At 35.2% G+C, this 15,530-nt stretch overlaps 1 protein-coding gene across 1 annotated transcript; it reads right to left on the bottom strand.

Moving 5' to 3' along the window:
• Positions 1–5,282: 5,282 nt before the first annotated feature.
• On the bottom strand, positions 5,283–14,638 carry LOC117325234 (N-alpha-acetyltransferase 60-like). Its single transcript, XM_033881332.1, has 6 exons — positions 14,530–14,638; positions 11,353–11,594; positions 10,820–10,949; positions 9,306–9,402; positions 8,872–9,106; positions 5,283–8,237 (listed from the first exon to the last, which is right to left on the bottom strand). The coding sequence occupies exons 2-6, from the start codon at positions 11,460–11,462 to the stop codon at positions 8,105–8,107; spliced, it is 705 nt and encodes a 234-aa protein (XP_033737223.1). The 5' UTR covers positions 11,463–11,594; positions 14,530–14,638; the 3' UTR covers positions 5,283–8,104.
• Between the last annotated feature and the right edge of the window lie 892 nt (positions 14,639–15,530).

The raw sequence follows: 15,530 nt of genomic DNA, 5'->3' as shown, positions 1-15,530 counted from the left end.
GTACATTGTATATTGGTGTAAGTGACAACAAGATTATTAGCTTTTTTTCTTTTTGTACATGATCTGCCAATAAATTTACTTTTCAGACAGTTTTAATACCAACAACAACACAACCACATGAAAACTTTTGTAATTTTATTTTAGATATTTTTATTTTCATGCAAAGATTTCTTTCAACATATCTCAATTACAAACCAAATAAATATAAAATTTGATTGCACTACTTGTAGCTATAACATTTGCATAGCACACTTAATAAACAACAATTCAAAACCATACTAACAAAACAGGGTTATAATAAAATGTGAGTAATAATATGAAACAGATGTACTTTTAAATGACTATTACTACATTCTTGAATTGTAACACATGACCATTACTGTTGTAACACTGGCATTTATCAATCAGAAATTCAGTTGTAAATGACCATTACTTTTGTAACACTGGCATTTTAATACAAAATTCAGTTGTACATGACCATAACTAGTGTAATACTGGCATTTGACATGCATAAATTCAGTTGTAAATGACCATTACTGTTGTAAACCTGGCATTTGACATGCAGAAATTCAGTTGTAAATGACCATTACTTTTGGAACTAGAACTGTCGCAAGGATGGCTGACTAATACCCCTGCAACCTGCTAAGATAACCCAGTAATATAGTGACCAGTTGCCATAGCAACCATAATTTTGAGAAAAAGAAAGTGGCATGCACATCTACACATGGTCCTCTATATTTGTGTGAAGTTTCATTGAAATCAGCCCTTCGGTTTAGGAGGAGTTGTCCGGACGAACTTAGTTATGGTTCTTATCGGAAAACCTGTTTAAAGTGACCAGTTGCCATAGCAACCATAATTTTGAAAAAAAGAAAGTGGCATGCACATCTACACATGATCATTAATATGTGTGTGAAGTTTCATTGGAATCGGCCCATCGGTTTAGGAGGAGTTGTCCGGACAAAATGTGTCTACAGACAGACGGCCGGACAGAAAACCTGATTCCAGTATACCCCCCTAACGTCGTTGCGGGAATATAAAAATAGGTGGGGTCAATCACAACAGGAAAAGGGAACCTTATTGGGACCAAGGAACGACCATTACTTTTGTCCCATTAACAGTGATAATCAGGATATATTGTATTACCCATTAACAGTGATAATCAGGATACATTGTGTTACCCATTAACAGTGATAATTTGGATACATTGTATTACCCATGAACAGTGATAATCAGGATACATTGTATTACCCATTAACAGTGATAATCAGGATACATTGTATTACCCATTTACAGTGATAATCAGGATACATTGTATTACCCATTTACAGTGATAATCAGGATACATTGTATTACCCATTAACAGTGATAATCAGGATACATTATATTACCCATGAACAGTGATAATCAGGATACATTATATTACCCATTAACAGTGATAATTTGGATACATTGTATTACCCATTAACAGTGATAATCAGGATACATTGTGTTACCCATGAACAGTGATAATCAGGATACATTGTATTACCCATTAACAGTGATAATCGGGATATATTGTATTACCCATTAACAGTGATAATCAGGATACATTGTGTTACCCATTAACAGTGATAATTTGGATACATTGTATTACCCATTTACAGTGATAATCAGGATACATTGTATTACCCATTTACAGTGATAATCAGGATACATTGTATTACCCATTAACAGTGATAATCAGGATACATTATATTACCCATGAACAGTGATAATCAGGATACATTATATTACCCATTAACAGTGATAATTTGGATACATTGTATTACCCATTAACAGTGATAATCAGGATACATTGTGTTACCCATTAACAGTGATAATTTGGATACATTGTATTACCCATGAACAGTGATAATCAGGATACATTGTATTACCCATTAACAGTGATAATCAGGATACATTGTATTACCCATTAACAGTGATAATCAGGATACATTGTATTACCCATGAACAGTGATAATCAGGATATATTGTATTACCCATTAACAGTGATAATTTGAATACATTGTATTACCCATTAACAGTGATAATCAGGATACATTGTATTACCCATGAACAGTGATAATCAGGATACATTGTATTACCCATGAACAGTGATAATCAGGATACATTGTATTACCCATTAACAGTGATAATCAGGATACATTGTGTTACCCATTAACAGTGATAATCAGGATACATTGTATTACCCATTAACAGTGATGATTTGGATACATTGTATTACCCATTAACAGTGACAAACAGTGTAAATCAGGATTATTTTAGGTGTAATCCATCCTCATAGCTTTAAAAAGTTTAAACAAGATTTTATATTGGAATACATTATGATGGAACACTAAAACTATGGACTTTTCCAACAAATGATATAAAACATGGCAAGCTGCAGTGTATCAGAATATACGTGAAGTGAAAGGCTGACATAAGTGTTTGATTTGCATGGTTGTTTACAAGCACTTTCAAAGATCAAAAACAACTACAATGCTTATCATTAAAATGGCTGACCATGAACTTCTCTGCAATAACATTATCAGGAACTTTATTATCTAGAGGTACAGCTTTATGTAAATCACAACCGATCTATCTTGTTTCTCTAATGCAAGAAGATTCTGTACCACATGTATATATACTGAGCGATTTTAATTAAGGGACACCAGCTACATGTATGTCTAAACATCTCTAACACTAATTGATCACAGGATGAATATCATATCCTCTATGATTGCTATCATATATACAAACTACAGAAACTACTTTGAAATACTAAATGGAAACAACTTTTGGATATGTAATTAGCCTACAAATGTTCTTGGTTTCTGGGACGATGGGTATTGGTATAAAAAAAAAGCTGTCCCTACAACACTGATTCAGAGGAGTAGCAAAATTATCATAAATTCATGAGTAAACTTGAATTCAAATGAAACAGCTTCGAAAATGATAATGAAATATTTAACAAAGTTTCTGATATAGTATAAACTCAGGTCAATGTACTAATGAGACATATATATCGCCTTACTTTCCTTGAACTACATCTGATGCATTTTACAAAATGGTAGTTGTTCAAAATCTGAGTATTTGAAATTAAAATAAGAAAATATGAATTTCTAATTAAGTTTGGGACATTTTTGGTGCTAATAATATTACACTGAAGAGAATAAAACTATACACATTTACAACATCATCCAAATGGCAGACAAATCACAAGGGAAGTAACTCTAAGACAGATGGCAAAACTAACACTACAGTGGAATTCTAATTTATAACCGATACTTTGGTGCCATTTACCTTATCTGAATATGTGAAAAAGAAAAATGGCAATTTGATTTGTTCTCTAGAGATCTCATGGACAAAAGTGAGTGGGGACTCGCATACACCTTCTCCTCCCACCCATCACTACAATAAATTTGACTCGTGAGGTAATACTTTTACATTAGCTTTTAATTTCAAGTGGTCAAGTGTGACATCTGACCTTTAACCATCAAAATCTCATCAGGTGTTGACTTTTTGTAGGGTGATGTTTTAGTGTGAAATTGAACTAAATCTATCCAGGGGTTCATAAGATATCTTATACATAAGCTTTTCATGCACACGCACAAAGTGATTACAATATAGCCCCCTTACAAAATAGGGGATATATGATATAAACTGCATCAAGATATTGCACACACAATTAATTGGTATTCTCAGTACACCTGTCCACTGTCAGCCCTGTATCTATTGTGACTTCTATATATGGCGACACCCGAGCTGTGTGTATAGTTGAGTTACTAACAATAAGTTGCACACCTAATCATCTATTTCAGATATTGGATGAGTTCATGAAAAAGTGACGGTGACAAAACTACTAAAATAGTACAAAATATTCATCAAACTAATCACTTTTGCCAATATAAGATTAGTGATATAGTGTTGTTTGATCGGTTTTATGCAGGTTCAACATCTAGTAAATATTCTGAGCTGGGATTTTGATTGGCAACATAATAAAGCATACAACTTTGAGACAAAGCTAGAATAGCTATACCGATAAAGCTGGCTTTTTATGTACATTACTACATATCAACATTTTTGAGTTCTCTGAATTTGAGACATAAGTTATTTCCCTGCCAACAAAGAAATTCTCTCATTCTCTTGACACATACATTTTTGTCCTAATTCTAATTATCAAGTCTGCCTGCTACCGTGTCAAACGTTGTACAAAATGTATTTATTTGGAAAAGGTCATTTGTACTTCATCTTAAAATCTGAAAACCAAAAGCTACAAAAATATGCACCACCCTCTCACATTTCTGTGCCGACAGTACATGTTCCATTAAAAGTTCCCAACTCAGCACACAGTATGATACAAATCATTTATGGATAGTGAACAATTAGCAAACCCAGGTTAAATACAGGTTTATACCACAGACACACTCACTCATTTATATATATTATCTTTGGAACACATTTAATTTAAATAATGAGATCCCACAGGATCTTGACGCCACCACTGAATGAACTTGATGTAAGACTGATGCTATCTCTACTTTTCCCTTCTTTCCCCTTTGCTATTTAAGTATTTGATAACAAAGGGAACCCACAAATGAAATCTAAGAGGATTCTAAGAAGAACTTTCTTTGAACAAGAAATAGCAACAAGGCATCACAAACGATACAAATCCCCTCGCGTGCTAACACATGAACTCTGACGCAAAATGGGGTGTGGGGTTATTGCAGGACATTGAAATAACATCAGTTGTCATTTGCACTGAACTCCAATAGACATGGATGGGCTTATTATCAGGCATGGGCTCATTGCCAGATAAATATGGTATATATTGTTATGCATTCAACAGTATCTGGTTACGCATCACACTAGCAACTTCATTTCCTGATAGTTATTATAATTATAATTGGCGCCCTAAAACACGAACTCATTCGAGGTATTCCCATGCTGGACCCATAAATGAAGTTTGGTCAGGATCTGTTCAAAAATGAAGTTGCAAGAGCGCTGACAAAGATTTTCTATAAATAGTAACGTTGACCTTGACCTTGGCACCCTGAAACACGAACTCGTTCGAGGTATTCCCATGCTGGACCCATATATGAAGTTTGGTCAGGATCCGTTCAGAAATGAAGTTGCAAGAGTGCTGACAAAGATTTTCTATAAATAGTAACAGTGACCTTGACCTTGACCTTAACCTTGGCACCCTGAAACACGAACTCGTTCGAGGTATTCCCATGCTGGACCCATATATGAAGTTTGGTCAGAATCCGTTCAAAAATGAAGTCGCAAGAGCGCTGACAAAAAGTGAACATACGTACGTACGTACGAACGGAATGCTATATCCCCTCCCCGACTTTCGTCGCGAGAGGATAATAACAAACTTCCAGTGTCAAAATCGAATATGACCACCTGTCGGCCATTTGGTTTACAAATCAAACTCAAATGGACACAACTAGGGACCAAGGGGAACCTACACATCAAATTTAAGAAATTCCAGTACTTCTGAAAATATGGTGAAAACAAACACTTGAAGTACTTCAACTGTCAAAATCAAAGATGGCCACCAAACCGTCTCCAAATTCAATATGAACAAATGGATACCAAGGTGAGTCAGCATGCAAAACTTAGGAAAGATCCAGGGAGAACTTTGGATAGATAGACAGCGGACGAAAGGGCGATTTGAATAGCCCACCATCAGATGGTGGGTTAAAAAGATGTGACAATGGATTCTGTATACATTGTAAACAGTACTACATGTACATGTAGGTCCTATATAAATCTAGTACCTATGAAGGAATGGAATAGAGGAATTAAAATACTTCAGGTTATTTGGTTTACTAACATACTATTCATACTTCATACAACATTTGGAATATAATTCGGAACATTAACCCTGTGACAGGGATTTCTCTTAATTCCTGAACACATTCCTTTGACAGGGACTTCACTGAATTTTGGAACACATCCCTGTGACAAGGATTTCACAGAATTTTGGAACACATCCCCGCATTAAACAGGGATTACACTGAATTAGGGAACACATTCCTATGACAGGGATTTCACTGAATTTGGAACACATCCCTGTGATAGGAATTTAGCTAATGTGTATTGGCCTGGATTTTCACCCGACAAACTACCATCTATATATAAACTAAACAGTCATATGTGCTCCTACTATAGGCATAGTGTCTGATTAATCCAATTACAAACCAGAACAATGAAATAGGGCTGTCCAAGATAATGCATTCTTATAAATAAATGGAAAATCTATTAAATAATAATTTGAAGACTTGCAGATTTCTTTCCTCACTATTGAAAGCACCATATATAAGTACGAACCTATTACCAGGTACATGGGCAAACTTTAGGAATAACTGGCTCAACACCAATACCATGACAATAACACATGTCCTGTAGACACCATTACCTACATCAGCAACAGTCACATGACACAATGACCTTTACCATCAACAGTCAACATAATTACTGACACAACCAAAAGTCACTTATACAATATAATGTATAAGCATCAGTCATGGTTGACCGGACACAATTATATTACCTACACTGCCCACAGCCAGTCATGGTTGACCTGGTTGTCCTGCTGATACCATTACCTGTATCAGTAACTGACAAAATTACCTGCACAATCAACAGTCATGGTTGACCTGACACAATTACCTACCACCAACAGCCATGGTTGACCAGATACCATGATCTACTGCAAAAGCAGTCACAGATGACCTGATACCATTACCTACACCACAAACAGTCATGGTTGACCTGACATCATTATATTACCTACACTGCCCACAGTCAGTCATGGTTGACCCGACACCATTACCTACACCAGCAAGAGTCATTGTTGACCTGACACCATTTCTTAATCAAAATTTAAACATGTTAAGTATTTTATCACAAACAACAAGCATTTGAGAAGCAACATTTTTGACAACTGATCTCACTGGACTTGTGACTACTCCTCTATAGTAGATGGAAACCTACCATTTATGCCCTGCTTCACAAAAAAACCCCAGATGTTTTCAACATCTTCAAAATGTAGTATTCAAAAACTGTTTGTGTACAATAGCATACAGTATTTGCTAAGTCGTTATGTGCAAAATCAATGTATGATTACATCCTTGTTAACTGTGATTCTGACTGATGATATGTAATATATGTTACTCGTTATGATCAGAAAAGACAGGGTTGCTTATGATGTAGGTATCGGGATACAGCTGACCAATACATTAGCGTTAAGATCTTAACATTCTATAATGGGTGATTTCTTATTGCTCCTCAAAGGCTTGATTTAGAAAATAATCTTTATGAAATATGTCCCTTTATTTGCAGTTGCCAGGGTTAGAAAGAGATTCCAACAGGTGAACAATTTGACGCTTCAAATGAAATAGCTATTTGTAAGAGTGTATTAAAGCTATTTCCTATCTATTCTTTAAAGTAATTTCTTATGAAGATGCAAAGTCAAAGTAAAGGTAGCAATATCTCTCCTGTTTGACACATATCAACACTTTCAGACCTTGTAAAAACATGTTAGACATCAAACTTTGGATTTAAAATTACAGTTTTTTGAAAAAGGAATGATCTTAGCTTATTCATTAGATGGTATGATAGTCTTCCTATTCTATTCATACCACATCAGACTTGTATAATACCAGACTCCAGACTCATATAAAATAATGCCTGACACATATTTCCTGCACTTATCATCAATCATTTACATATAGTAATGAATGTCTCAGATGACACCACATTATGTCTAAATACTGTCATTATAAATGATTTAACTGTTTAATAGATCTTTTATAAAAATTACAATAATAATTTTCCGGGAAAACCTTTCAAAAACATTTAAGGGTATATCAGCAAACAAAAATTAAACACTGAAATCATTTTCTTATTATATTATAAAATACTTGGTACTTGCTTCCAGCCAAGTATGTGTGACTGTCGTTGGTTAACAATTTTGGCTGTGAAATATATAGTTGACATTATGTATGTAATACAGTAGGACTGGGACACTATCAATCATTTGTACTCAATGACACACATATAAAAGGAATGACAACTAACTAGAGTAATTGGATGTGGCTCCTGCAAGTAAACGACACAACCATCCCCGTACTGAACGCACGATTTGTCTTGGCAAGGCGCACGGCTGAAGCTTGGACATCATCACTCCACAGTTGACCAGATAATCAGTGAAGTGTGTTAAGGAAAGTGGAAGATTACCAGTAAAAACTTATAATGTACAACATGAAATGTTTGTTTGTACTTTCTTTCATGGTTTGGAGCTTTCAAATTACTTCGTAGGTACTATTTTGACAAACTTTCATGGGTAGCCCATGCAAAAATAATATAACAGTAACACATACAACAATATTTGCTCACTTGTGTATATATTTGTGGTTCCATATATAACAACCATGAAAACAACGAAATTTCATAAACAACGAACATTTTATGTTATACAGTATACTTATTAAGAACTTTCATCTACAATGAATATGTAGTTACCGTATGCTTCATTTCAGCATGAAAATAATTTTTGAAAAAATGAAGTCAGAAAATATCATTTAAACTGTTACAGAATAAGTTTGTGATATGGTCATATTTTTTTTTGGAAGGTTATCTAAATGTCAATCTTAAAATGAAGCCTAACTTCGTGCTGAAAAGTTTCCAGGTGAAAGGCTGAGGCAGATTCTTTGTCCACAGTTAATTATATATATGTATATATGTATCAAACGTTTTGATTAAATGTAGCAACTTTTAAATATCTTTGTTCTTTTTTTTAAAAGACAATGGATATTCTTGAATAAATAGTGGAAAGGATATATGAAAGACCAGGGCGGCTTTCCTCCATTGACATACAATACATACAGATATCCATCCCTGGGTTTACCCTGAATCGAGTAGTAATAAGGCAGGAAGCTGTGAGCTTGGAATCGTCGCTTTTCGTAGAAACGGATAGCAATTACATTTGTAGCAAGCACATGAAGGTATACGGCCTTACAATTACACCGATCTTTTGATGTTAGGTAGGAGATAAGGCTGTCCAAAAGCAAGGAAGCTGGAAAAGAAATAGAAGAAATCTTACTTTCCTTTCATAATAAAACAAAATGGTGCCTAATTGTGTCTGGTGCTAACATCACCATTACACATTTTATATCAACAATTTTGTACTTGTACACCTGTAAATTAACGAATTTCATACATTTCTATGTACATATATTATGTTCAACTTGTACGCCATTACACCTGAGCCTTACCTATCCCATGTTTCCTGAAGTCCACAACAACTCCAAGGCTCAGTATGTAGGCAACCTGAGAAGTTGGAGGGTGATGAGTAGCTAAAATGTCAGCATCCTGTGGGTTAAAATGTTTACATATTAAAACAATTGTTTAATTTTAAATTTAATACCAAATCAAAGTAAACAAAGTCATACTCCCCACTTCACAGAGCTAACATGAGGTCAAACTAGTCAATGATCATGCAGCTCAGATATTTTTCATTTTTTTTTTTTTTTTTTTTACAAATTGATGGACAGAATGACTAACCAACAAAAAAAGGCAATCACTATGCTAGCTATTCACATTTGAAATAAACTGCCACATCTAAAAACATTTCGACAAGCTCAAAGCTGGATAAGTATCTACTAGAAGTGATAAAGTAAAACTACAAAATTACTTTCCAACAATGGGTCCTTCAACTGGTATTTGAACATAAATTGTAAATGGATATAAATGTCATGTATTTGCATAATAAAATGATTGCAGACATTCTCCTGATGAAAGGCCATGATTTTCACAGGATTAAGCCAGAGAGTATATCTACTTCTTCATGCTCAGAAATTACATATGTGGTTATAGGGTGGCAGCTAGAACCTTATCCACATTAAGATCCAGGGATTAAGTTATAAGTGACAGAGCCAGAAACTGGGGCAATCCCAGATGGGACAAATTTGTCCATCTATTCAGCCATGATCTATATATGTTATAAACATTTTCCATTGTATGACCTAATATAGTGAGTATGACTACTGGCAAGTCCTAAAGGGAAGGGTGATCTAGACTATCTAGCAAGACCTCAAGGGAAGGGTGATCTCGACTATCTGGCAAGTCCCCAAGGGAAGGGTAACCTCGTCTATCTGGCAAGTCTCCAAGGGAAGGGTGATCTAGACTATCTGGCAAGACCTCAAGGGAAGGGTGAACTCGACTATCTGGCAAGTCCTCAAGGAAAGGGTGATCTAGACTATCTGGAAAGACCTCAAGGAAAGGGTGATCTCGACTATCTGGAAAGACCTCAAGGGAAGGGTGAACTCGACTATCTGGCAAGACCTCAAGGGAAGTGTGATCTAGACTATCTGGAAAGACCTCAAGGGAAGGGTTTACCCTATGGCCAATCCATGAAACATTGGTGAACTCAACTCTTCACTCCCAGAAATTAAATATGGATATGTATGCCTACTGAACAGGTACAGTTAGTGGTACCTCTCGTTTAAGGTCATCCATGGGACATATATCCAGTACTCATTGTTCCTGGGAGATTTTTGTTATCATTGAGCACAAACTAATAGGATATTATATAATTATGTATATAATACAGTTTCAGGATCTCGACCATTCCAAGTTATAATTGCTGACCCCATTCCTCAAGTAACCACAAGTGAAATTGTTCTAAAGGGAGTTAATCAATCTTTCATGAATAGATTAACTCATTGAATCATAACATCATAATAATAAACATAACAGATCTTGAACACTGTACAATGGACAAATCTACCTCTTTGTTAATGGAGGACAGCAACTTGACTTCAGACACTATCATTCCCACAATTCTTGAATGGTAGGTTGCAGCCAACGAGTAGAACTTGGGGTTGGAGGTTATTTCTTGGTACCATGTATCTGGGTATCTGTAACAAGGGAGCAAATATCAAATAATATACATGATATGTGTATATAATTGATGTACTACATTTAGATAAATTAAATTACTTATGACTGTCACAGGTGATATATATATGTATGTACAACTAATATGATTTATTGAGATACATGTAATTTATAATTATTTACAAACATCCAGCTTATATATTTCCACACAGTCATACCATAAACCTGATCTACACTACTTGTGAATATAACGATGAATTAATCCTGTAATAAAATGAGCAAAATATTGTTTCAATATATACATGTACATATATTCATTATAAGGAAACTTTCAAAGCACTATGATGATTACTGTTGATAATTGTAAGAATGCATAAAGAATCTTTAATGAAAATAAATTAAACACAATCAGACTATACACACTCTATTGGAAACCATTCTCTGCACAACTTCTTGACCTCGTCAATATCTGCTGGACACAGAAATCGTAGCTGGACCTCCCTCTGGACACTAAAGGACATTGGCTGACACATGCCCCTTCCAGAAACATCAGCACCTGACCAACATGGCTGCTTTATGATCACAATGCTTTCTGGCAAAATTTTATTTTGTCATTGATTGACTCAACAGATATACCAACACTCCATTGTCATCAGCAAGTCTACCTGCAGATAAAACAGATGGAAATATATCATTTTTTAAATCTTCATTATCTTTAAATTGCATATATTTCAACAATTTATTAATGAAAATAGTACTCAATATACTATATTTTTAGTAAAAAGTTTAAGTCTTGTGAAAACAAGAACTGTAGCCTGGATGACTGATTAGCTAATACACCCCGCTCCCCAATCCACCCTGATTCCCACTCTGTCCCAATTCAAACACTTTTCAAGATAATACAAAAGGGGAAAGTAGCATATTAATTAAAACCGTAAGCAAAGTTGCACAGCCTCAGAGCACATGTGTGGTGATCATAATTAACTGTTGAAAGAGATGTTCCGACAAGGAAAAGGGACACGACATATGTGACTGTCGTAAGAATACTAGGTATGTGGATCCAAAAAATAAGCCAATAACTTCAGCTACAACCACAAAGTTTTGAAAACTTTAGATGAAAACTGTTAACTGTACAAAGATGTCCTGATAAGAATCAAGGCTTGAACAGATAGACAGACAACCTGATTCCAACTCCCCCTCCCCCCTTCCGTAACTTTGTTGCAGGGAGTATATATGAAAACAGTAAAACATGTAATCTCACTAATTGTGAAAGGCACAACATGTTCTATATGAATACAGGTTTGTAGAGGTAATTTGAATGGGTTTAAAATTTAGAATTTTTAGAATAGTAAAAGTAAAAACTTGCAAAAGACGCAACTTGGCCACTGACTTGATTTGTGTACAAATTTTTGTATCTATCATAAGTATCAGTTGAATCTGTTTCAAACTGGCCTTGTGGACAGATATGGGCACCACAGTTTAATGTCTCCAATAAACATGTTTTGCTGGGGGTTTAACTTTTATGTGAGTTATAAACTCTTTAAAATGTTACTCAAATGTCTAGATATGCTCTCATCTGATTTTGTTTAAACCAAACTGAACTGACAGCAGTGGGTTTTTGTGAGTCCAGCTGTTCAGAACAAGAGTTCCCAGAGGGATCTTGGTGCCCACCATTGAATGATCTTTATTGGTTCTATCTCACTGATCTTCTCTATACTTTTCTCTTCTTTCTTCTTTACCTCTTAATGATCTTGAGATAAGGACAAGTGGAACCCACCTTTGAAGTTTGAGAAATATATCCCTCCTGTTTTTTTCAAGAAAAAGCAATAACCATCTTCAATTCTCAAAAATCCAAGATGACTACCTGTCAGATATTTTGTTTTTCTGATAAAAAAAACCCCACAATGTATGGGCATAACTAGGGACCAAGGGAATCTATTCATTACGTTTGAAAAATATCCCTCCAGTGCTTTTCAAGAAATAGCAATAACTTCAATTCTCAAAATCCAAGATAGCCACCTGTTGGCAATTGTTTTTCTGATCAAAAATCTAAATTGATTCGGCACAATGATAAGGAACCAAGGGGAACCTAGACATGAAGTTTGAGAAACATCCCTTCAGTACTTTTCCAGAAATAGCAATAACATGGATAGCTTACAGACAGATGGACCATGCCACGGACCATGAACACAGCGATTTGAATAGCCCACCGTCCGATGATGGTGAGCTAATGCAATCTATGTACTTAAATTCACCACCAATGAGATTTTGTTCAATTATCAACCCTCAACTTTAACACATACAGGCAATAGATTCTTTTTTCTCACACGAATAGGACTCATTATATGTTGATAGTTTACCCTGTCAATAAAACAACATAATACGATTATCTTACTTAGATAATTTTTTTATATATATATTTTTAAAATCCCTCATTTCAGATATTAATATAATCTGACATGGGATTGTTTTGTGGACAGAGATATCTCAACCCTAGTTTAAGAGTTTTGCTAGCCAGCACAAGTTTAGCCAATTATATAGCTAAACTCTTACATGAGGGTTCAGATATCCCTGTCCATGGTACAGGTCAATGTTTGATTATATTTCTGACATATTGTACTCATAAGTAACAAATTGTAAGGTGATGTGAATTGTGAAATATGCATCAAAATTGACAATGTTGCTAGGGAAAAGATAAATAGATCTCACAAATCGGATTAAAGACAGCTGGACACACGTACTATATGACACTTCTCACAGTAACGTAACGTCCTCATTTGTACATCATCAATTTTGATGCGCATTCCAAGGAGCATTGTCGATGGCATGATGAAAAACTTTTATGAAAACTTACATTTGTTTGCAAGTGTCTGAGAAAAATAATCAAACATGGGTCTGTTCCGCAAACAAGGATATCTCATAATCAACCCTCATGTATTAATATATTAGAGTGTGGCTGGCCAGCACTCGGCAAGCCTTGTGCTGATCACTGGCCAAACTCTCACACTCGGGTTGAGATATCCCTTTCCACGGACCCATGTTAGATTTTATTAATCCCATTTCGAGCAACCACGGGATCACCCTGAAAAGTATGCGAGGGATTTTTTTTCTCTAATAATATTAATGCGGGAATGTCTCCAAATCTCAGGGGAGTTCCCAACCTGATTTATCATTACTGTGCACAGAAAATTAAATGGTACCTAACTAGTTTTAAATGGTACCTAGCTAGTAAGTAAATATCATTTAACATAATAAGTCATCTGATATGTCTACAACACTTTACTGAGTAAGTGTAATGCAGATTCCTCTTGCCATGACTGACCTTGTATCATACACCGTTTGCTGAGTAGGTGAGCAGTTTGCATATATTATATAATTTTCAAATATTGATATAATTATTATTAGAGTCACTACAAATTATTATTTGACCTGAAAACAAACCCAATGATTATCTATCGCCCGTTCTTTTTGATAACGCATACAGTCCTGTATGACTTGGTCCCTGTCATCTTCAAATCATATGACATGATACCAAAGAAAAAAAGGCCAGAGCTCGTTAAAGAAATCAAATGCATTGTTTAAATGCCTTAGCTTACTTACAAAACTAACTTTCGTCCATATCTGATACTTCAAACAGTACTTTGAATATCAGAATTCGGTTCAAAAATATCATTTTCAGCGTTGTCGAAAACGTAAACAGTTTCCCGGAAATAATAAACATGAACTGCTGTATGCATGCGCAAAGACAGATCACTAAAATGTTTTAAAATCTTGTATGTGCTGTACTAAACTCAGGAACATGAAAACTATGGACCTGTTCGCGTATGCGGACAAACCGGTTCGTCAGTTTTTTTTTATGATATATTTCAAACTTATATCTTGACGGACCTGCAAATGAGGCTACAGGCCTTGGGAGTCTATGTCAAGGCGCGTCTGAAAACAATATTGTAATTTTAAAAGTTGAAGGAGTAGTAGTTTGCAGCCAGCCGGGATCGAAGCCTCGACCCTCAGCTCACTGGTCCGCCGCTCTACCGACTGAGCTATAGGGAAATTCCCCCTAGCTGGTATGGGGCGCCGTTTTACTATTTATTCCCATTTGGTGATATCACCTATTCAATCAGTGATATCACCTATTCGAATAGGTGATATCACCAATTCATTTTTCAAATAAGTGATATCACCTTTTCGAATAGGTGATATCACTTAATGAAACGAATAGGTGATATCACTTATTCGAATAGGTGATATCACTCATTCGAATAGGTGATATCACCAATTGGAATAGGTGATATCACTTAAAAATATTCTTAAGTGATATCACTTATTTGAATAGATGAGATCACCCATTCGAATAGGTGATATCACTTACTAAATTCTGAAGTGATATCACCTATTCGAATGAGTGATATCATCTATTCGTTTCATTAAATGATATTCGAATTGGTGATATCACCTATTCGTGTCATTAAGTGATATCACCTATTCGAATGAGAGATATCACCTATTCGAATTGGTGATATCACCTATTCGTTTCAATAAGTGATATCACCTATTCGAATGAGTGATATCACCTATTCGAATGGGTGATATCACTTAATGAA

Source organism: Pecten maximus, chromosome 1 (assembly GCF_902652985.1).
Source record: "Pecten maximus chromosome 1, xPecMax1.1, whole genome shotgun sequence".
NCBI lineage: Eukaryota > Metazoa > Mollusca > Bivalvia > Pectinida > Pectinidae > Pecten > Pecten maximus.
Note: the sequence above shows the minus strand (reverse complement) of the source record. Positions and strands in the feature narration are given on the sequence as shown.